Below are 24,875 nucleotides of genomic sequence, written 5' to 3' on the forward strand. Positions count from 1 at the left end.
TTCATGAAAATAATGATGGGACATTAATGGTTTGTAAACTGCCACCACGCGCCCACTCACAGCTAGATGATCTGGATCATGAGCTGCCAGAGTTAAACAGCACTTGCTTTTCCTATTATGCGGATTCTATACCGGCGACCGAGATGAATATGATATGGACTCGCGGGAGTGCGCGTAGGCCGGCTAATTGTTGTTTAACATGCAGCCCAACCGGCTAGGAGCTGGTTATAATAAACTGGTTATAATACGGATTACTGCATGTTAAGAAGTGGCTAAAGCGAGGCAGATTAACACATTGAATGCCAGCCATGTTTTCATTCCTGTAGGTAAGTTGTGCCAGGGGTGTTTTTGACGATTCTGGCTCATTTTAGAACAGCCGAGGATTCTTTTCTGTTAAGAATTCATGAACACCAATCATCTAAAAATAACTAATAGAATGTGTGCTTTCTCTGTCTAAAAGAGTTAGTTTGCAGAGTTAGTAGTTATGTAGATATTAGCCGTTGAGTACAGCATGGTTTCAGCGTCTGGAAATTTATTCAGAGATAAATGGCTTTTTGTGAAACAGTCACTTTAACCATTCATTTTTGGCATCAGTAAGACCGTCAGACATTCTAAACAATAGTTTTGAACAGTAATTTCCTCCATAACAACAGGAAACACCCCTCTCATTCAAACTCCTCCCTCCGTGTGTCTTCTCCTCCTTCCTCCTGGCTCTAACAGCGGGCGTGTCAGAAGCGCGTTGCTGCTGCTGCCTGCCTGCCTGTCTGCGTGCGGCCGCTCTCGGGCAAGACGAGTCTGAAATGGATTACTGTCAAATCGCCTCGCAATTTCCTTGAATGGCTTGCTCCCGCGGTGTGTGTGTGTGTGTGTGTGTGTGTGTGTGTGTGTGTGTGTGTGTGTGTGTGTGTGTGTGTGTGTGTGTGTGTGTGTGTGTGTTCGCGCGTTGCTCCGCGGCTCCGGGGCGGAGGGGATCTCTGTCCGTTCTGTGTGTGTGTCTCCGGGCTTCTGACTGTAAAATCGCCAAGCCATTTCCGCGGGAGGAGGCTGCTTTTGGTCCACGGGTCCGTGGCTGTGCCTTCTCTCTGTCTCTGTCGCCACTTAGTGGTCGGTAAAATAGATTACACACATTGTCTTGCTCCAATAGTTATCTCGAAGATGTAAAAGGGGTTGATTGATGTCCCACCGTCAAAAAAAAAAAATGTTTATGTAAGACGAGTTAGCTCGTCCTTGGCACTCAAGCGCTGGATTATGTAAGACGAGTTAGGTCGTCTATGGCACTTAATGAGTTAACTACTCTGACTTAACCAGCTCTCCATACAGGAGAGCATGAGGGACCTGGAAAGTCTGTGACGTTGATTTCAGGGTGAAGTGAGTTCATGACGTCTGCAGCACAGCACACACAGTGATATAGTCCACCACACAGGTGCGGATAATCACAGGCAGATTAGTCCACCACAGGTGCGGATAATCACAGACAGATAGGGGAGAGTCTCCTATTGGCTGCTGTCTGGGAGTGGGAGAGTCTCCTGTTGGCTACTGTCTGGGAGTGGGAGAGTCTCCTATTGGCTGCTGTCTGGGAGTGTTATTAAAAGTTATTAAAAAATAAAAATAAAAATTAATATAAGAACATAAACTAAAGGTTACCCTGCACAGCCATACTACCTATACGACTATATATATATATATATATATATATATATATATATATATACACACATACATACACGTACGCATATATACGCTGAAAAGTGCATATGCACAGCATACAATCTATTTAGTGTGCAAATTAAAAAGCCTGATGGCAGCTAACAGGAAGGACTTCCTGTAACGTTCAGTCCTGCACCTGGGTGGGATCAGCCTAAGACTGAAGGTGCTCAGCCGAACCACCTCCTGGAGTGGGTGAGCAGGATTGCTCATTATGGAGTGGAGTTTTGAGAGCATTCTCCGCTCTGCCACCTCCTGGATTTTGTCCAGTTCAGTCCCAGAGGTGGAGCTCGCCTTCCAGCTGAGTTTATTTATTCTGTTCTTGTCTGCTGTGCGAGCACCCTCCCCCCAGCACACCACATCAAAGAACAGAGCACTGGCCACCACAGACTGGTAGAAAGAGCACAGTAGAGGCCTGCAGATGTTGAAGGAGCAGCCTTCTTAAAAAAAGACTGTGTAATTTATCAATACACAGGATGTGATGTTACTATCCCTTGTGCCATAATCCAAGGTGGCATTCAATACATTCATCTAGAGGCCCAATTCAGGCTCAACAGTATATTTCAGCATCCCAGAAATCTTTGCCTCAGCAGACGCACCTTTGTTACCACTTACCAACACCTCCCATATGGTTTGGGTTTGGTTTGGAGTCGGTGTAGCTGCAAAGTCAAAGTGACGTGGCCTGTCGGGTCCGTGACAGCTGTATTAACAACAACAGAGATTTAGAAAAGTCATTATAGGTCATTTAGCATTCTTGTCCACATGAGTTGGTCGAGCATACAGCTGAGCTCTCCCAGCCCCTGTAACCCCCCTCCTGTAACCCCCTCCCTCCTCCCCCCTCCTCCCTCCCGACACCAGTTTTGGGAAACATTACTTGTGATCACTTTTCCAGCAAGGAGTGGCGAAACAAATCAGTATTTCAATGTCAACATAATACTTAAATATCAGATTGAAGATGGATTATCAAAGCAAAAGTAAGTATAATTTCTGGGTACGGGCACTTTCCATTTTGTGACACTATATGGAAGAGGTCTCCCTCGACTTCCTCCTACTCACCCCGGCCGCCTGCTGCTCGACCCCTAAGTCCCTAAGGGGCATTCAGGCCGTCAGTGTTTCGCTCGACTCGTAGCTGACGTGCATCGACTCAGGATCGCTGTCTAAAGCGACAGATGTAATTGGGCTCCCTCCGTTCCCAAAGCCTTTCCTGTGGTGGGAAACGCCCTGGTGTATTCCATTATCCTGATCTGAGGTGTTCTTATCGTGCATTCCTTTATAACTGGGAACTGGTAATCTTACGGTTCAAAGGTCATGAGCTGGGACGGTGACGTCACCAGAGCTGGTATTTCCCATTCCAAACTCGTAGGAGCCTCAGCAGCCCCGACCTCAAAAATTCAAGATGGCTGCTCCGCGCAACAACAGTAGTTATAATCATAGTAAATGCTAGCACTTCTGCCTTGTTTGTGTCTCATTAAATCAGCTGTACACACAGCACTGCCTAACTTCTATCTGTGTGGACATGTCGCTGCAGTGTTTGTATGCACAAAATGCCTTGTTATCAACTGTTATTGCTAACAATGGCTAGCGACTGGATCTGACCAAGAGCTGACTCACAACAGTGAACTTCCCAGCTCCAGTTTTCTGCAAATGGAAAACGGATGTGACGTCATTTAGCCTCCACACCTCCCAGTTATTTTGCGATAAAGGAACGCACGATTAATACAGTAAGTTGTATGTTCGTTCATTCGTAACTCTGTCCTAAACTAGACTAGACTCTCTACTTATAGCTGTCCAGTTCCGACATCTATGACATCACCGATGATTTCATCAGTGCGGTGATTATGGCATTACTCCTGATGTCGGATTAAAGCCTATTCGTGGCTCTGATGTTGTCACCTCTCTGGTGACACCACCGCTTGGGATGTCACATCACAAGTGGCCCTAATCCTCTTTGTTAGTTTTAAATTGTGTGTGGTGTAAGAAATACAAAATAAAATAATAATAATAGAAAATTCAGGCGACCCAATTTGAATTCCAGGTGACCCCACTTGGGGTCACAAGCCTAAGATTTGGAACCACAGCCCTATGGTTTCATTTCATGGTGCAACTGCATCAATCAATCAAAGCAGTAACTGAAAACAAAGGCCAGGAGATGGCAGCTATTCTTAGAAAGGCTTTTAATCCACGTGCATGTTCATAAGCTCATGGAATATGTTGCATTGTTAGAGTTTAAACTCATAAATCATTTAAACACTCTGAAAGGGACCATCCTTGACACTTAAGCACATTTTCTACATGGGATTTTTTTGTCTTTTGTGTATGGTTCACAGAATTATTACTGAGTTATTATTATTATTACTGTGTTATTAATGGAATGTTACTGTCTTTTCCAGAATTTTTCATGATTAGAATAAGGAAGGTTTTGATGGAGTCTCCACTTCTTTAACCAATTTTAAGGGGATTTTGTGTGTTTTAAGGCATGAAATAAGATGTAAGGTTGTGTGTTTCTTTTGCGAGCATCAGGCCCGCCGCTCGACTCTGCCCAGTATAAAGCCCTCTATTCATCTCCCCATTAAGCCCACCCCACAGAGTGTGCAGCTGCAAAGCCTTAACCACCAGCACAACATGAGGGACTATGAGGCTGTAACCGCTTTCCTCGGGCAATGGGGACCTTTCCAGCAGAGGGTGTTTTTTCTGCTGTCACTGAGCATTATTCCCAACGGTTTCTCCGGTTTATCCATCATCTTCCTGGCCGCTACACCGTCACACCGTTGCCTCATCCCGGCCAGTGCCAACCTCAGTGTAGCCTGGAGGAACAGCAGCATCCCGCTGGAGGAGGAGAGCCGCGGTGGGGCTTTTGCTCCCAGCAAGTGCTCCAGATACAAACTTGATGTGATCCAGAGTTTTTCCCAGCGAGGCTTGCTCCCCGGGATCCATGTCAACCTGTCTGATGTGCAGCAGGAGGCCTGTTTGGATGGGTGGGAATATGACCGGAGCGTCTACATTTCCACTATCGTATCCGAGGTGTGTAACTGGGCTTGCAGCCTCTTCCATCAGCTTTTTCTTTTTTGGATTATGCAATAAGTAACTGCAATGGGTAAGTATGTTACCCATCTAGTTTTCAACTGAATAGTCCCTGGGCAAACCAAAAACCATTAAGAACAGGAACATTACAATAAAAGTCTTATTTAAAGAAAGGTACTGTACTGTATTTCCAGTATTCATATATTTTGGAAATACATTTTCTTCCTTTGTGTGTGTGAGTGTGTGTGTGTGTGTGTGTGTGTGTGTGTGTGTGTGTGTGTGTGTGTGTGTGTGTGTGAGTGAGAGAGAGAGAAAGAGAGAGACTGTAGAGATTTAGATCAAGTGGAAGAGGATGGTTTTGATGCTCCTTCATCCATACTGGTGTGTGTGTGTGTGTGTGTGTCTGTGTGTGTGTGTGTGTGTGTGTGTGTGTGTGTGTGTGTGCGCGTGCGTGCGTGTGTGCGTGTGTGTATTTGCGCGCGTGTGTGGGTATATGTGCCTGCGTGCGTGCGTGCGTGCGTGTGTGTGTTTGCAGTGGGACCTGGTGTGTGATGATAAGTGGAAGAACCCGCTGACCTCGTCTCTCTTCTTCTGTGGAGTTCTCACTGGATCCTTCATTTCAGGACAGCTGTCTGACAGGTTATATGACCTTAACTCAGATCAATCTAACAAAAGACAATGAAATTCAGTTGTTTACACACTCTTGAAAATGGACATGTCACTCTCTTCAGTCACAATGTCCAGTTTGGGACCACACACATATTTGCCTTAGCCTACTTTGAACACAATTTCGATATATTGTCCCACCCCTAACAACCAGGGTGGGAATTATACAAAGGCCATGGAGGCCGTGGCCTCTGTTACCCCTCTCTCTGGCCGTGATTCTCGGAGATCTTTAAGGCCACCTTGGCAGTGCCCTGCTACCAGCCTGCTACTGTCAGTTGCTTTAAAAGCATCAGTATTCTCAGTTGAATGTAGCCTGCCCTATGCAAAGGATGTGTAAATGAATCGTTTTAACACACATTTCTGAAAAATCGCTCTTCATGATGTCAATAGAGCAATTGCCTTTCTGCCCTGGCATGAGGCCTTGTGCCCTAAATAGATTTGTAATGCCGAAGGCCATATGGCCTAAAAATACGAAATTCCCACCCTGGTCATAGCACCACTTTAATATGAGACATTAATTGTAGCAATAATAATAATAATAATAATAATAATAATAATAATAATAATAATAATAATAATAATAATAATAATTGATTTGCATGAGGGATAGTATTTCTACAAGTAAACTTCACTGACTTCTCCAATTCTATTATAAGATATAGTGGAATACCCGTTCAGTAGTATGTGCAGCCATTGCGCAGCATCACAAGTTCGGCCATTAATCGGCCCTAATTACCGAATGAAAAACTCCGGCTCCGTTAGGTCACCCGCAGTGGTGCTCTTTACACTTCCTGAAAGATTCAGCGGGATCGTACATAAAATGGCATAGCTGTGGCTGAACACAATTTCTGCTTGCTCACTCACTTACTCACAGAGACTTTGCATTCTTATTATAGGATCATGCTTACCTTACTCATCTATGCTGGTCTTCTTATCTTTTGTCCTCTTCAGGTTTGGGAGGAAAATAGTGCTGTTTTCTACCATGGTGGTCCAGGCACTATTCACACTCATCCAGGTCTTTTCTCCATCCTGGGCTGTGTTCTGCACCATGTTCTTTATCGTCGGGTTGGGACAAATCTCTAATTATGTGGCTGCGTTTGTGTTAGGTATTTTAGGCATTTTCAGTATTTAGTTGCTCAGTCATTCATGATAATACAGGAGGAAGCCTACAGTACATGCTGTGTATTGAAACTCTGTCTTTTGTGCTAAGGGACAGAGATATTGAACCCACCCGTGCGAGAGGTTTTCTCCACTGCGGGTGTGTGTGTGTTCTTTGGTCTGGGCTACATGATGCTGCCGCTGTTGGCCTTCCTCATCAGAGAGTGGAGGATGCTCCTCCTCGCCCTGTCCATGCCCGGCTTCCTCGGTCTGCCTTTGTGGTGGTAGGTAGGTGTGTGTTTGTTGTGTGAAACCAGTGAAAACAACGATTTACAGAGACAAAACATCAATACCACCAACCGATCACCACAAACTGAAGATGTACATTGGTTTGGACTGGAGTTAGCATTGATAACCATTATCGCTTAGCATGAAGGCTTTTGGCCAAGCCTGTAGACTGATGTATACGCAGCCAGTGGTATAAGTAAGGGATAATCAATGACTAGGTGTGCGTTATACGACTTTAATGCACAATGTGGAGGAGGAGAGGGGGCGTGCCGCACCCACTGCACCATCGCAACAGTTATTTCACTATTTCTCTATAAAACTAATCCATTGACAAGAACAACGAAAGCAATTGACACATTTCTGTGCTGAATGAGTGAATATTCAACAAACAGCAGCATTATTAATCTATAAAGGAGAGCTGTGGAACACTCCAGGGGTCGCCTGGTACAAAAACAATATGGTAGCTCAGTGGGCACGGTTTTACTCCTAAACCCTGCCCATGGATTAGTAAAACATGTGCACAGATTTGTACGGATAACATCAAAGAAGGACTTTTAGGCCAGTGAGCCAGAGCCATTACACACAGCTATACTGTGAACTCTAATAGCCATTAGGCACCTGAGCATATGTGTGAACCATAACCATGATTAATCACAAAATCACATCAGTAGGTTCAATTTATGATCCAATGTGTGTTTTAGTGACATGAATTTATGAATTAACCTGTTTACTCCCTATACATCATGCTTGTAGAAAGGGCATGTCAGTTCATTACATGTTATTTGTGGGCCACTGTAGTGTCCCTGTTTGATGTTATTAACTCATTCTCTGCCAAAGACGTACTCGGACGTACTTTTAACAATGGCGTTCTGTGCCAAGGACGTACTCGGACGTACTTTCATGTTTTGCTTGTTTACATTAGATCAGACCCTTTCCCAGCCTGTGACATTGTTTCAAGTCAAACTGATGAAAGAAACCCGCTAAATCACGTTTAGTATTTATAGTATAGTCACCCATTTAGCAGTAAACAGAGTCCGAAACAGAGTCCGACGATCATGAGCGGCCATTTGTGCATTGAGCAGCATTTGCGGCCATTGAGCAGCTGCCTGTGATTCCTGTGTGCGTGTGTGTGAGACGAGAGAGAGAGAGAGAGAGAGAGAGAGAGAGAGAGAGAGAGAGAGAGAGAGAGAGAGAGAGAGAGAGAGAGAGAGAGAGAGAGAGAGAGAGAGAGAGAGAGAGAGAGAGAGAGAGAGAGAGAGAGAGAGAGAGAGAGAGAGAGAGAGAGAGAGAGAGAGAGAGCATAAGGGTTCATTTGGTCCGTCCAGTCTTGGACTATCTGGTAAATAAGTTCCAGGAAGTAAAAGTCAGTAAAAACTTTATTTTTTTTTATTTTTTTGGGAAAACAAATACTGTATATGTCTGATGTGTCACTGAGGCAAAAAATAAAAGGCTCAAAAGAGAGTTCTGCTTGAAACGGTGTCCTTCACTAAAAACCTCTTTTTATCATATTTCTGTCCAAAGGAGGGCATTTTTAGTGAAAACAAGCTAACTTCCACTGCTTGTAACTAAACAAGGAAACATGGGAGAGTTTCAGTTTTTTACGAAATGACCCTGGCAGAGAATGAGTTAATATTGTCCCAAAAAGTGATTGCCAAAAAGTGGTTGCCAAAAAGTGGTTGCCATCACATTGCAGCTTTTTAAACTTGCAAAAAAGGACTGGGATGGTTATTATGCCTCCGCCGGCGATAACCAGGCCGGATGCATTATGGATCCGGACAGTGGCGTAACGTCATTGCCATGGGCCCCGGTGCAAATATTTGCTCTGGGCCCTACCTAACAATTATATTGTTATAGAAAATATGGACTCACTCATAATTTTTTCGTCAGGCAGATTGTTAGCCGTCTATTGTGCCCCCGAAGGACCCAAGATGTAAACAAGACTGAGCCATGCGCTACGTGAAGGGATATTCCTCCAGCTCCATATATGGTCAATGATGTCACCAGAACCTCACAGGAGACTCCGCTGACACTTTGGAAAGAGAACGCGTTCGTATTTTCCCATACGATGACACCAATCCACTGAATCTAGTAAACTAAACTTAAAGCTATAGCATTTGTTAGCCTAGTAAGCTAGATGAGGGCAAGTGCTGACTGCATAATACAGCATGGAAGTTTATTTGGAGTGGGACTGCAGCAGAAACCGTACCTTACGGCTCTCCAAAGCGAGACTTGCTCTTCATGGGCCCTTGACAGCTCTGGGCCCCGGTGCACCACACCGCCTGCACCGTCGATCCTTATGCCAGTGGATCCGGGTTGTCCGTACGTCCGTCCGTCCGTCCATACGTACGTATGTCCGTCCGTCCGATGTTCGTTAACGCGATATCTGAGGAACGCCTTCACGGAATTTCATCACATTTGCTTCAAACAACGACTTAGACTCAAGGATGATCTGATTCGATTTTGGTGGTCAAAGGTCAAAGGTCAAGGTCACTGTGACCTCTCGAACACCATTTTCAAGCTTGTTAACGCGATATCTCAGGAATGCCTTGACGGAATTTCATCAAATTTGCCTCAAACATCGACTTGGCCTCAAGGATGAACTGATTAGATTTTGGTGGTCAAAGGCCAAGGTCACTGTGACCTCTCGAACGCCATTTTCAAGCTTGTTAACGCGGTATCTCAGGAATGCCTTGACGGAAATCCTACAGTTCCCACAATGCACTGGGCTCGCGTGGCCTTAGATTCCACGCCCACCCCTCAGGCATTTGGCTGATATCAAACTCCAGTAGGTGGCGGTAATGCACATATATGTTTGCCAACCGCCATAACACTCAAAGAAGAAGAAGAAGAAGAAGAAGGCTTCGACATAAAAAAATTATGAGAAGAAAAAATCAAAAATAAAATTGCCTCCAAATTGCACCAATTTTTTTTTAACTATTTCATGTAAAAATGTGTAAAAACGGGTACATTGCTCAGCGTTGATTTCGTTACTTCAACGCACCTACTACTAGATGTAAAATTTGACGAGCTTTCCAATGCCGCCAGTCCCGTGTCTGGACGTGCTTCCGTTCCCGAGATATGGTCTCTTTGCAAGGAGCTATGGGAAGCTAACCTAGCTACAGTAGGCTAGGTGGTGGAAAAAGATGGCTGCCTTTTGTTTTTGTTCAAGACCTCTGAAGGGGCGTGGAGGACCTCTAGAGGCGGGACCATGGCCCACAGGCCCACAAGTAGTGTAGTTCATAGGTGCTCGACTTCCGCAAGGCTGGACTTGTCGCCCCGACGCGTTTTGCGTCAGAGCGTCATGGAAATAATGTGAGAGATGGTTGATATCTCTGGCTGTAAACAACCAATTTCAAAAATTTCAACGGATTCGAAAACCTTAGGGGCGTGATATTTAATTAATTCATATTCCCCACGGGAAAGCCATCCTTTAACGCCATATCTCAGGAATGCCTTGATGAAATTTCATCAAATTTGCCTCAAACATTAACTTGGCCTCAAGGATGAACTCATTACATTTTGGTGGTCAAAGTTCAAGGTCACTGTGACCTCTCGAATGCCATTTTCAAGCTTGTTAACGCGATATCTCAGGAATGTCTTGATGGAATTTCTTCAAATTTGCCTCAAGCGTCCACTTGGACTCAAGGATGAACTGATTACATTTTGGACCTCACACACCCAATTTCCAAGCTCTGTAACGCAACATCACAGGAGCGCCTTGACAGAATTTCTTCCAATTTGCCTCAAATGGCAATTTGGACTCAAGAAGGAACTAATGGCGGAGGCATAAGTCTGCGTTGCGGTCGTTCTAGTTTTTTTTATTTTTCTTGTAGCACCCCTGCCCTGCCTGTAATCACAGAACCACCTCACAGGTACTTTTCCTACATTTTATTTCCTGCAGGTAAACCTCTCTGTCTGCTCTGTCCCATAATGAGGCAGGTTCATCCCAGAGTCCCCCCGCTGGCTGCTCTCCCAGGGTAGAGTGGAGGAGGCAGAGGCCATACTGAGAGAGGCTGCTAAGAACAATAAAGTCCAGGCTCCACAGGTCATCTTTAGCCCTGCACAGGTGAGATCCTTACTGTGTCTCCCTCAGGAATGATCATAATGTGGGTTGAACAGCAGCGTTTGCTTATAAAAAAAAGCAATTTTTTTATGTAATTAATTTACCGGTAATCATAATTGCAATTTCCAATTTCATTGTATGCAGATCAAAATAGTCTGTGATAATTTAAGAGTCAGTGTGAGTGTAAGAGTGAGGGTGTGAAAAGAAAATCAACACAATGTCCGCACCCACCAGAGTTGATTTAACACTTTTTGATAGTTTTGAATAGCTGAGACCCAGAGCCAAAACAACTAAACATCAAATTATTGTCATCTGAAAAATCTACACTAATTACCAGTACAGCTAGGTATATAGTATAAATTAATACAGACAAGAAGAACAGAATCACCACACACACACACACACACACACACACACACACACACACACACACACACACACACACACACACACACACATGGCCGTAACTAGCTATGAGGACGGGGAGGTCCGGACCTCCCCTAATATTTCAGCCTGCAAAAAAAAAAAAAAAAAAAAAAATTTTTTTTTTTTTTTTTTGCAGGCCAGGCCAGGCCAGGCCACTCACTGAACAGCAGGCCAGGCGCCGCCTACTGGTTTACTAGTGGTTTTATTACTTTATTCAGGTTTAAAGTGGGTGCATCTCATTGTAATCATGCATGATGCCAATTGCCAAGCTCCCGAAGTCAGGTATGCAGGTGGCTATATGCATGGTTTCAGTTTCATGACCCAATAAGTAACAAAAAGAGGTGGTGTAAAGTTAAAAACAACATAATATATTTTATTTTATTTTTCAATCGTTCCTATCAGGAATAAATAAATGTCCCTCTGTATGTTTTTTTTATTATCGATGATGACTTTGTGTGTTGTGTACGGCTTGGGTTGTGTACCTGTGTTTGTAGGTGTCATTTTCATATGAATTTGGCTAAAACAGTTTGTGTTTGTTAGTTACAATTATGTTGACAGGAGAGCTGAGCAGGTGGTGACATGAAAGAGAATATACTGAATAATGACATCACAACAGTATAATCCTAATGTTGATTTAAAATGATATATTACTCTAAATATGGCTAAAAAAGGGGGGGGGGGAAACTCAATTTTTTTACGGCGGCGCCCTGACGGGCGGCGCCGAATCCGCCTCCCCTTGCTGGACCTCCCCTATTTCGGAACCCTGGTTACGGCCCTGCACACACACACACACACATCCCGAGTTGTCATGTCTCAGTCTTGTATACATATTATGCTGTTGATTTAATGTCTTAACTTGCATTAGAACTGTGTGCAGCAGGTTTAGCTAATGTAGCTAAAGTGTTGCCAACTCTTTTCCAAGCAAAGTCGCTATTGGCTGCTCAGAAGGTTGCTAGAAGTCGCTAAATGATGTCACATGCTAATTTGTATATCAAATTGTGCTTAAAAAAAACATGCCTCGGCATAGCCGTTGCAATCATTGACTGTATGGTTGTAACATTAAGTGCTATGACTCCACCCGCCTGGGTCAGATTCAGCATACACTGTTAGAAATTACAAGTAAACACTATCCTGCTGCTCTCTTAGCGGAGGAGAGGGGCTCCACTGAAGCGCTGTGTGTGTCAGACAGGCAGAGATGAGGAGAGAGAGAGAAAACCCAGCAGCAGCCGCACCAATTTAAAGGCAAAATCTGTTCAATTCAACACATTTACATTGCTTCAACTGGTCAGAAAAAGTCACCAGATTTGGCGCTAGGCGCATTTTGGAAATAAAGTCGCTAGGGGGATCTGAAAAGTAGCTAAATATCGCGACAAAGGCGCTAGGTTTGCAACACTGCTAACAGCTAGCTAACTAGTTAACATGCCAGCTCGTCCTCAGTCAGAATCGAAGTGTCATTAAGTATGACTATAGCATTCCATTGAAGCAACTAACTTACCTTTTTGAACTTGAGCACAAAATTAAGTTATTTGTCAAAAAATATTTGGCGGACAGTGTGGCTAATTAACATTGTCAGGACAAGACTCAGAAACATATGAAATATCTAAAAATGACAAAATGCACTAGAGGGGGGCTTTAAGTTGAGTCGTGATGGAGAAATGGGAGGTTATGGATCTGAAGTTGTTGGGGTTGTCAGAGTCTAAGGTAAATTATTCCAGAGGGTGCTTCCCATGTAGGATAAGGTCCTCTGGCTAAAGCAAGTTTTTCTAAAGGGGACCTCACAGACCTTGTTCGTGATGGCCCGAGTGACACGGGTCGAGTTGGCGGTCGAACGATATTTGATGAAGTCAGCAAGAGGAGGCGGCGCCAGTCCATGTAGAACTTTGTATATTAGACAGGCAGAGGTGAAATTTCTAAAGTTCTCAAAACTTAGCATGTCATATTTACGTATGACATGACAGTGGTGATGAGAAAAGGGTTTTTTATCTAGTATTTTCAGGGTTTTTTTATAAAGTAGTTCAGCTGGTTTGAGAGTGGTTACTCCTGTCAACGACCAGCTAGTTATACAATAATTCAGATGCGAAAGGATCATCGAGTGTAAAAATAAAAACGCAGCGTCTGTGGACAGACAGCTCCTTATTTGTCTGAAATTATACAGGTGGAATTTAATTTTTTTGGAGATCATTTTAATGTGATTGCTGAACGTTAGGTTGGAGCCCAGCATCACGCCTAAGTATTTAAACTCGTTAACTACAGATAATTCCTCTGACCCCAAGAAGACATTGGAGCGTGGAGGTGCAATGTTTCTTTTAGAAAAGAACATACAAACTGTTTTTTTTGCATTCAGCACGAGACAAGATTTAGTTAGCCATGCCTGGATATGAGAGAGAGCTGAAGATAAGACACGTGCCGCCTCCACTGGGTTTTTAGCCCTTGTGAAAATAACTGTGTCGTCAGCATAAAGCTGGACATCTACATTAAAACAGTAATCTGGAAGATCATTAATGTACAGGGAAAAGAAAATTGGCCCCAAAATTGACCCTTGGGGGACCCCTACTGGACAGCTCAGGTAAGGGGAGCTGACACCGCCAACCACAGTGCACTGCTCCCGGTGAGACAAATATGATTCAACCCATTTAATGGCCTCAACAGAAAAATTGAAGCTGGACAATTTAGAGAGGAGCACACTGTGGTTGACGGTGTCAAATGCCCTCTTTAGATCGAGGAACACAGCTCCCACACAACCATCCCTGTCCAAGGAGCCTTTTATTTTCTCCAAGAGCAGAACCAAAGCAGAGTCAGTTGAGTGATGTGGACGAAAACCAAACTGCATGGGGTGCAAGGGGGTCTGGCTCGTCTCAAGAAATTCTATAAGTTGAGGATGGGTGTGATGGCAACAAGCTTGAAAGGTGAGGGAACAGTGCCAGAGGTGAGGAGGGAGTTTATAATATCAGTGATGAGTGGGCTGAGAGAAGGGAGACACGCTTTGACAAGGGTGGAGGGGATGGGGTCCAGGGGGCAGGTGGAAGCAGCAGTGTAACGCGGGCCCCGATGCAAGATGGTCAAACCGGGTCCTGCTCATAGGCTACTGACAAAATCTGGTGCCGGCGCACCATAACAGATGACAACTGTAACATTCGGTGACGGCGCACCTTGACAGGCAATACATTTTCGGTGACAGCGCACCTGTCCTGAACAGAGATGAAAAAGTGACGGCGCACCAGAGATGAAAACATATTGGTGACAGGCAGCACACCGACCAGGCAGACACACAGATTAAAAACACATGTTGGTGACAGCACACCAGTCCAGACACAGATTAAAACATAATCACCAGCAGCACATAGACAATGTTATGTGATCAGATAGACGTTACCCCTCTGCCTGCATGTGCTCTGATCCATGGAGTCCATGTCAGGAGATGAGGTCCCCGTCCCGATGACGGCTGTTGTGACGCTGGCGGGCGCGGGCTGCAGCGGGTGCTCGTCCCGCACGTCTTCCTCCACCTCTCCCCTCCCAGTGTCACTGGGTGGCGGCCTGCAGGTGCTGCTAGCCGCGGCCAACACTGGCTCGTGCTCGGTGCTACCAGTAGTACTAGCGCTGCTGCTGCTAGCTTAGGGTGACCAGACGTCCCCGATTTCCGGGGACAGTCCCCGTTTTTGGTGACCTGTCCCCGGATGGAGCTGTCCCTGAGAATGTCCCCGATTTTCTACTCCTCATCCGTGGCCGCGATTACTGTCTTTCAGAGGCTCTAGCAGGCTCATTTTAAAGCTGTAGTGAAGATACTTACAGTACGGATTACCCCCCACAGTTCGGCATGCAAGTGAACGCCGGATTAATTGCTAATTTAAGTGAAATTAAGTGAAATACAGTTTAACTGCCGCTATTACTTTGAAAGGTGTAACAATCAGTTGCAGTGAAACGAGACAGATGCGTCACGTTATGTTCGGGAAGGAGAGGGGGGAGAACTGGGGTGTAACTGGGAAACTGCATGTGTCATCATTGAAATAGATCACAAGATTGTGGTGTTTATGCAACTTACGCGGCGATATGCTGCCTGGATGCAGCTTGCCTGCCTTCCCCTTGAAAAACACAGAGACAGAGACACCTCCGCTCACTGTGAGCAACTCCCAGGGTGTGTTCAAACTGTAAAACGGTGTGCACCTTTTGCTACGGTTGCCAAGTTGTTTCCTCCACGATTCAAAGCACCGCTGTTTCCTTTAGGATTCCTTTAATAATCCACAAATTTTTTATGGGGCATTTTTTCTTCAGAAGCCACTAAGAGCCGTATACGGGTGTATTTTCTTCTTTTAATACATCCATGGGTGGGAGGGGTGGGAGACGTCATGGAATACGTCATGGCACACATGGGCACTTGGCCTTAGGCCGCATGGTCAGGAAGTAAAACCAGGAAGAAAACCCCCCCATGATGACTTAATGCGCCAGTGAGCAGCCTCCGTCCGAATGCATGGGTGGGCGTGGCTCGTCCCCTATCCAGTTCTTTTAATACATCCATGGGTTTAAGCCGAACGGGAAAGATTTAGCCTCTGTGGTGTATGTGGGTACATGAGTGTATTTTATGAACTTGTGGTGTATGTGGGTACATGAGTGTATTTTATGAACTTGTGGTGTATGTGGGTACATGAGTGCATGTATTTTATGAACTTGTGGTGTATGTGGGTACATGAGTGCATGTATTTTATGAACTTGTGGTGCATGTGGGTACATGAGTGTATTTTATGAACTTGTGGTGTATGTGGGTACATGAGTGCATGTATTTTATGAACTTGTGGTGTATGTGGGTACATGAGTGCATGTATTTTATGAACTTGTGGTGCATGTGGGTACATGAGTGTATTTTATGAACTTGTGGTGTATGTGGGTACATGAGTGCATGTATTTTATGAACTTGTGGTGTATGTGGGTACATGAGTGCATGTATTTTATGAACTTGTGGTGCATGTGGGTACATGAGTGTATTTTATGAACTTGTGGTGTATGTGGGTACATGAGTGCATGTATTTTATGAACTTGTGGTGTATGTGGGTACATGAGTGCATGTATTTTATGAACTTGTGGTGCATGTGGGTACATGAGTGTATTTTATGAACTTGTGGTGTATGTGGGTACATGAGTGCATGTATTTTATGAACTTGTGGTGTATGTGGGTACATGAGTGCATGTATTTTATGAACTTGTACCACTGTTCCTTCAGAAGTTGTAGTTGTCATAGACTGTGCTGCATAGTTGATTGCTCTATTGCTGACAAAAATGTGTTATTGTAAGTCACTTTGGATAAAAGCGTCTGCCAAATGACGTAATGTAACGTAATGTAATGTAACTTGTGGTCTATGTAGTTACATGAGTGCATGTATTTTATGAACTTGTGGTCTATGTAGTTACATGAGTGCATGTATTTTATGAACTTATGGTCTGTAGTTACATGAGTGCATGTATTTTATGAACTTGTGGTGTATGTGGGTACATGAGTGCATGTATTTTATGAACTTGTGGTCTATGTAGTTACATGAGTGCATGTATTTTATGAACTTGTGGTGTATGTGGGTACATGAGTGCATGTATTTTATGAACTTGTGGTCTATGTAGTTACATGAGTGCATGTATTTTATGAACTTGTGGTCTATGTAGTTACATGAGTGCATGTATTTTATGAACTTGTGGTCTATGTAGTTACATGAGTGCATGTATTTTATGAACTTGTGGTCTATGTAGTTACATGAGTGGATGTATTTTATGAACTTGTGGTCTATGTAGTTACATGAGTGCATGTATTTTATGAACTTGTGGTGTATGTGGGTACATGAGTGCATGTATTTTATGAACTTGTGGTCTATGTAGTTACATGAGTGCATGTATTTTATGAACTTGTGGTGTATGTGGGTACATGAGTGCATGTATTTTATGAACTTGTGGTCTATGTAGTTACATGAGTGCATGTATTTTATGAACTTGTGGTCTATGTAGTTACATGAGTGCATGTATTTTATGAACTTGTGGTCTATGTAGTTACATGAGTGCATGTATTTTATGAACTTGTGGTCTATGTAGTTACATGAGTGCGTGTATTTTATGAACTTGTGGTCTATGTAGTTACATGAGTGGATGTATTTTATGAACTTGTGGTCTATGTAGTTACATGAGTGGATTTATTTTATGAACTTGTGGTCTATGTAGTTACATGAGTGGATTTATTTTATGAACTTGTGGTCTATGTAGTTACATGAGTGGATGTATTTTATGAACTTGTGGTCTATGTAGTTACATGAGTGGATGTATTTTATGAACTTGTGGTCTATGTAGTTACATGAGTGCATGTATTTTATGAACTTGTGGTCTATGTAGTTACATGAGTGCATGTATTTTATGAACTTGTGGTGTACAGTATGTGGGTACATGAGTGCATGTATTGTGTGCAGATGCATACGTGGACAAACTGTCTCTGGTCAACCTGTTGTGCCCTGGCTTCTATAATTAGATGGTTTCCAGATAGATGGCTGTGCCTTGTTTGTTGTCACAAACACGTTCCTCTGTCCCCCAGAAAGACCTTCAGTCCGAGAAGAGGGAGGCCCACAACATCTGTGATCTGCTCCGATCTAGAAACATCCGCTGGGTCTCTGTCACGCTGTGGCTTGTCTGGTGAGTTCCTCCTGCCCTCTGTGACCCCCACATCCAGCACAGTGACCCTGCATACAACACACACACACACACACACACACACACACACACTCACGCTCACGCACACGCTCACGCACACACTCACGCACACACTCACACGCACACACACACACACACACACACACACACACACACACACACACACACACACACACACACACACACACACACACTTCCAGCCCCCTCATGCATCACCTCCACCCCCTGCCAACCCATTTAACTAATAACAAATAATGATCTGTCAGACGCTGTGAAGCCTGCAACTTAGATCAAAATTGTGTTTTATGTAACTGCACAGTATGGATTCATTCCCACTGTGCAGACTGTCCTGTTGAATCGAAAAACAGATGCCATTTCATGTTCCTTTGAGTTTGTGATATCAACGATTAAGAACCATTATACCATTATATTACAGAATGATTGCTGGCATGAAAGTAAAAGTTGTTAGCTATGAGTAAAACTTAAAAAGGGGTAAAAAAAAAACAGGCAAAGCAGACAAGCTGAGCATAGGTGGGAGAGCATTGAACTGCATGTCCTTTACACTTGCAGTTTTAGTTGAACGACTTACTAATGTTTAAAAAAACAAACAACGAAAACATTGAGGATGCAAGAGCCAAAGACTCTTCTGATCTGATCTAATGCCTGCCAACCAGCCCAGCACAAGAGTTCTATTTAGTACAAATTACAGACATCAGCTGTTGGTGTCCTGCCACTGAGCTTATCAGAAGCTTGTTGTTGATTGATTAATAATTGTCTCCCCAGGAACATCCTGACTATCGCCTACTTCACTCTTTCTCTGAACACGTCCAACCTTCATGGCAGTGCCTACTTCAACTGCTTCCTGTCGGCGGTGATAGAGCTGCCAGCCTACACTCTGTCATGGCTGCTGTTCCGCTCCTGCCCCAGACGGCTCAGCCTCTTCTCCACCCTCAGCCTGGGAGGGCTGGTGCTCCTCCTCACACAGCTCATACCAGAAAGTATGAGAGGCAGGAGTAAATTACCTACCAAACCACATAGCATTGATTTTGGATGCATTTTAAACAAGATTCCTTTCATAAAGAATACTGTATTTCTCCTTCCACCAGTAAAGGAAAAGTCTCTACATACTGTACGGTACTTCTCGTGGGAGGGTATAGAGTAGTTACTGATAGACACATCTAAAGCACTAACCATTAAAGGTGCATTCAGCGATGTGTTTGTGTGTTAAAATAAGTGTTAAATGGCTCTATATTTGAATATACTTGAAACCCCCAACCCCCCGCTGTCCTCTATCTCAGTGGTTCTCAAATCTTTTCACATGAAGGACCCATAAACTGACATAAATTAGACCACGGACCCCCATTTGATAGGATTTTGTCCCATGGTCCCCCATATGATAATAAGATTGATGCTTTTAGATGTTTTATTACAGAAAGTGTATAAAACCCATGCCCATGGTGGTGAGGTCGGCGCCAATTTTTATCCAATCAGAGAAAAGTTGACATTTTCTGGGAAACGGAAAGTCGGATCGCGATGCCTTTAAAGGACTATATGTATTTTTTCACCCCGAATCCAACGCCGCCATCCAGAGATATGTCTGCCCTGCATGCAGGACTACAGGAGAGAGATAGAGGACAGCGGGGGGTTGGGGGTTTCAAGTCACTGACCAAACACTCTATTTCAGTGATTGCTGTCAGAATATAGAGCCCTTTAACACTTATTTTAACACAAAAACATTGCTGAATGTACCTTTAAATGCTATGTTCTCTCTAGACCTGATTTCCCTTGCCATTGCACTGGAGATGATTGCAAAGTTCAGTGTGACGGCAGCATTTGCTATCGTCTACGCCTACTCAGCAGAGCTCTACCCAACTGTACTGAGGAACACAGCAGTAGGCGCCTGCTCCATGGCCTCCAGACTAGGCAGCATCTCTGCCCCATACTTCATTTACTTAAGTAAGGAATGCTCTCTATGTCTAGAATGTAATGAGCTTGCTTAACCAAAGATGTTTGTCAATATGAACCTTGAACTTGACATGCTTGCATAACTGCTGTGAATGATGATGAAGTCTGGCACCCACAAGCTCCCAATTGGCTGGACCATGCGTGAGGGCCTCTTATTTTAGCTCATTAAGCTCCTCTTGTATCCTCTATCTTTGCTCTACTACCTCCATTTTCTTGACATCTCATCCATTTTTAAAAGTTTTTACATGTAATTATGGTTTAGTACAGTAGACAGTAGAAGTCCTGCAGCATGAAATGAAATTAAAAGTGCGTCTATTATTGACTCCTCTGGACACATCTTCTCTCAACTCTCTCAGGTCTCTCAACATCATACACCCTCCTCCAGGCAACTCAGTCAAGGCTGATCAGACCCCAGCTTGTGTCCAGTTGGCTAGCGTAACTTATGACTCCATGGCTCTCTTCTTTTGAACCAGAGCCATCTTGAAGCCCTCTCTGCCAGATCGGAGGTACTGCGGATGACTCTCCTCTTTCTCTCTCCCATGCCCAAATGACTGAAGGCTCTCATTAAAGATCGGGCTGTGAATCACCTGCGTCGCACCTCCACTGGGAGACATCTTGCTCTCCGTCCAGCTTGCTGTCAGTTGCTGACCAGTCCTGCATACTTGGAGAGCTTCCTTTCAAAGGCCTCTTCCAAGATGTGTGCAGATTTGATGGGCTTGGAAGCACATTGTACACTGGATGAGAAATTTGAGGTGTGGCTCAGCTTTCCAAAGATCAGCCCAGGTCACTTCCCTCTCAAGCACATTATCCCATTTTGTCAAAGCTCTCTGTTGCTTCATTCCCACCAACTTGCAGTTTCTCATCTCCTCCACTGCTGCTTCCACCTCCTTCTGAACTAGGTGGCACCTTTCCTTCCCTCTGATGGTATTTATTTGGGGAGTTGGAAAGGATCCTAGACCCGCTCAGCCCTGTGTGACCACACCCACCTGCTCCTTGTGACGCAGCCTTGCCTCTGCTTTCTGAACAGCATCCTCTGCCCTCCACTTCCTTCCAGTCCTCACTTGGATCCCTTCCTAGTCACCTTCAGATCAGTTGAGTGTCTGTACTGTACCACTTCTCCTCCTCCAAGGATTTGAAGGGCAGTTGCAGTTTGTTATGGTGTCCATAGAGTCTGATACTGCTCAGGCTCTTTGGCAGCGCCAGCCATTTACTAAGGTGGTTGCTGACCCTCCTCTCTAAGGTCTTGACTGTCAAGATCAGAACTGCTTAGATGAGGAGGGGCACACAGGATTCTGGGAAGAATGGCATGCTGATACACCTAGGCTTTGAACTTCTCAAGTAGGCCAGACCTGTCCATGGATTACAGCAAGACATCCAACTCGGTGCAGGTCGACTGGATGGATTTTTCATGACCCTCAGAGAGCTGTCAAAAATCTTGCCTAAGCTCTTAACTGGCTTCTCTGTGATGGTTGTCACTTGTTCTCCACCTTCCCTGTCCTCAGCTTGATTTGGCTGGCTTGAAATGCATCCGGGCCCACTCCACCAGCTTTTCGAGCCCCTGCAGAATCCATTGGCAGCAGCGGACTGATTCTGTGGTGACTGTGAGGTCATCCATGAATGCCTCCATGGGTGGTTGCCGTTTAGTGGAATTCGTTCTGGGCCGTCTGCCCAGAACAGTGTCACAGAAATAGTACACCCTGTGATGATGCCGGTCTCCACCTTATGCCAGTGATAGAGAATAGAATTTGTCTTCTCCGCTAATGTGATAATTATAACAGCCTATCTAAACCAAATAAATTGAAGCCAGGAGTCTAGGAAGATGACTTATGAACGTATATTTATTACCATAACATTCTCTGCAATATGTATGCAAATATAGCTTATTGATTAGGAAATGGCATGGAACTTATATTTTTCTCCAACAGCCAGCTTGGTGTAATTGCTCCTGAAGAGACCCTCATCCTGAAGGTTCTGTAGTAATCTGCGATGAGGTCTCTGATTCTGCTGGGGGCGTGATGTTTGGTCAGTGTGAGCTGCACCAGCTTGTGTGGCATGGAGGCAAATGCGTTTGCCAGGTCGAGCCACAACAACTGACAGGTTGCCCTTGTTCTCTCTGGCATCCATAATGACCTCTGTCACCACACTGGTGTGCTTCAGACAGCCTGGCATCCCTGAAATGCCACCCTTCTTGCCGGATGTATCAATAGGTGTTCTTGGGCAGGTAGGTGCACAGCTGATTGGAAACGGCACTGAAGAAGACCTTCGCCTCGACACACAGCAGGAAGATGATGCGGAACAGGTCTATCTGGGTGGAGTTTTCCTCCTTCGGGATCCACACCCTTTAAGCAATTGTCCACTATTCTGGGATATTCCCCCATGTCCAGAAGACTGGCAGGATCTTCCACAGATGTATCAAGTGTTTGGGACAGTTCTTGTACACAGTTTGTACGAGGTGCTGCTGGGTCCTGGAGCAGAGCTTGCACTTGCTTTGACCTCTCTGACTTCCTTTAGTTGTGGCTCCGACATGTCAAACTGCACATCCAGTTCAGGGGGGTCTATTTATCCTCTATCTAGGATGTTGCACTCTCCCAACTCCTGCTCTCTTTCAGTCACCGTAAGTCTGCTTCAGATGTTGATCTATGTCTTCTTGCAAGCAGGCAGTTTCTGACTGCACTTCAAAGGTCATGAGAGGAATTCAGACCCATGACATTGCAAGTAAATGGTATGTGTTTTATTTCACTTCACTGTATCCACTCATTTCCTTTTCTCTGTCCAACTCTCCCAATTAGTTTTTTCCTCACTGTGCAGCCAAGGGCCTCACAAGCTAAATTCTGGTCGGTCGGTCAGCAGTCAGTCAGATCACGTGCGCGCTCCACGCTGGGACCGAGGCTTTCATAGTCAGAGTGGCAGACAAGCGATCATCATGTTACATTGTACAGTGATAATAAGTGAGAAACGGCCCATAAAAGTCACAATGAAATGCCATTATGTGCAGTACTGAGTGCGGTTTCATTCTCAAACGACCGTATAACAGCACATCACTAAACTTGCTTTTACTGAATAGGCGTTTCAGTTCTCAGCCCTGATAGCCTACTCTGTGCTGCTTAATCTCTCTCAACACAGCACATTTACTTGTTGAAATGACTAAAAACTTTTTAGTCATTACAAATCAAAGTTTTACCACATAGGTCAAGAAATGTGGTGAAAACACGGCTCATTGTACTTACCTCCTGACTCCATTTCTCACCCTGCAAAGCGCATCGCTTCCCGGGAGCTGCGGAGGTACGTGCTGCTCGAAAAATCTTCAGGTTCACGCTATGCGGTTGCAGACGGCGGGTCCAGTGTGATGACATCATATTGGCCCTCCCTCACACCTGGCTCGCTGGAGTGACCATAAATAGGCCTTTAGTGAGGTGATGCGCTTCGTCAGATGGCCGCTAGAGGGCGAAACACATGCCGTGGGCATGTACAGGATAGGTGCTTTTGGCTAGAGCACTTGAAGTCACTCCCACGAACTGGCTTTTTTTATATACAGTATTTGAGGGGGGGGGATGTAATTTAAATCATTTCTAGTGGTTAGCTTCAGGACAGATATTCTATTGATTATGACTCATGCACTATTCACCTTATGTTCATACGCGGGGGTGGGCCAAATTCTTCCGGGTCGTGTTAAAACTTCCGGCGGTCACGGCGCAAAATACAAAAGAAGTCGAGGAAGAGAGTTGTTTTTGTAGTGGACAGTGCAGGGGGTAAAACAAAGAACGTAGCCTACTACTTTGAGCTCGGTACACAGAAAGCAAGAGAAGTATGAATATCCACTGTTAGCCAGGTCAGATAACATTATCGTCGACAATGATGAGCACTTTCTTGTAAAACATACCTGGACTCCAACAAAGAAAGCTTCAGAAGGTTTTCTCTCCTCCGAGCGCAGCTTGAGCCACTTACAGGACGGCGGACATTAATGTAATTCCCTGGAATGCGAGAATTAACGAGACAGTTACATGGCGTTGCATTCTTAGACATTGCCGTTTGCTTTTATTTGGTATGTTACATACAATTGGCTAAATTATTAGTTAATTCAGAGTTAGATGATATTGGAGCCGCCGGCCATTTTATTTTTATTTTTTTCAGCCGGAAGTCGTCACACGACCACACAACTGGGTCAAATGGGCGTGGCTACATAAGGTGAATAGGACTATCGAAGTTTTCATGCCAGTCAAAGAAACTGATTTACTCCATTCTATTATTATTATTATTGGAAGTTATTTGAATGACAGAAGCTGTTTAATTTCCCAATTGAGTTGCATGGCCATTGCTAACAAATGCTAACAAAAGAAGACACCAGAATGAAAACATTTTGTTGTCCTAAGAGGCTTGACTAGCCATCAATAGGAAAGGCTTCTAAAAAGACAGAGCCTTCCTATAAAATGTAGAACTGTTCTTTAAGTTGGAACGACGTGTCAACGCATGCACTCACAACAAACTCCCTTTTTAGATGCTCCCTACATTTTGTCTCACCGCTTTTAATGAGAGTACGGGTGCCATTCGAACCCGGGCTGTTTTTCACTCTCTCTTTTCTTGGTGTGTTTGCCACAGGAAGCTATTCCGTTTCACTGCCGTATATCCTGATCGGAAGTCTTAGCGCTCTGTCGGGGTTGCTGAGCCTCCTGCTGCCTGAGAGCTTGGGAATGCCTCTGCCTGACACCATCACTCACATGCAGGAATTCCCCGGGTGAGGGGGCACTTCCCTGGCACATATGAGACCAGGGTTATTACAGTGTGGGATGTTTCATGAGCTTTTATTTGATCAAGCTGTCAATAGTTAACAGTTGTTTACATTGTTGTTGATGTTATTGCCAAACTCATGTCCCTGACAATCTGGTAGCCACCTTTGATTTGCTCTCTGTCAAATATAATTATAATTCTATGCCAAATACATCTACTCGCATTAAGTGAATGAAATTACAGAGAA

General features: G+C 44.4%; 1 protein-coding gene across 1 annotated transcript; it reads left to right on the forward strand.

Moving 5' to 3' along the window:
• Positions 1-4,326: 4,326 nt before the first annotated feature.
• slc22a21 (solute carrier family 22 member 21) lies at positions 4,327-24,639 on the forward strand (the record flags this gene model as incomplete). Its single annotated transcript, XM_083633019.1, has 9 exons — positions 4,327-4,725; positions 5,261-5,364; positions 6,343-6,497; positions 6,602-6,773; positions 10,717-10,843; positions 17,823-17,920; positions 18,722-18,936; positions 19,712-19,894; positions 24,500-24,639. The coding sequence occupies 9 exons, from the start codon at positions 4,327-4,329 to the stop codon at positions 24,637-24,639; spliced, it is 1,593 nt and encodes a 530-aa protein (XP_083489145.1).
• Between the last annotated feature and the right edge of the window lie 236 nt (positions 24,640-24,875).

The sequence above is a fragment of the Poromitra crassiceps genome (assembly GCF_964638095.1).
Source record: "Poromitra crassiceps genome assembly, chromosome: 1".
In the NCBI taxonomy this organism is placed as follows: Eukaryota; Metazoa; Chordata; class Actinopteri; order Beryciformes; family Melamphaidae; genus Poromitra; species Poromitra crassiceps.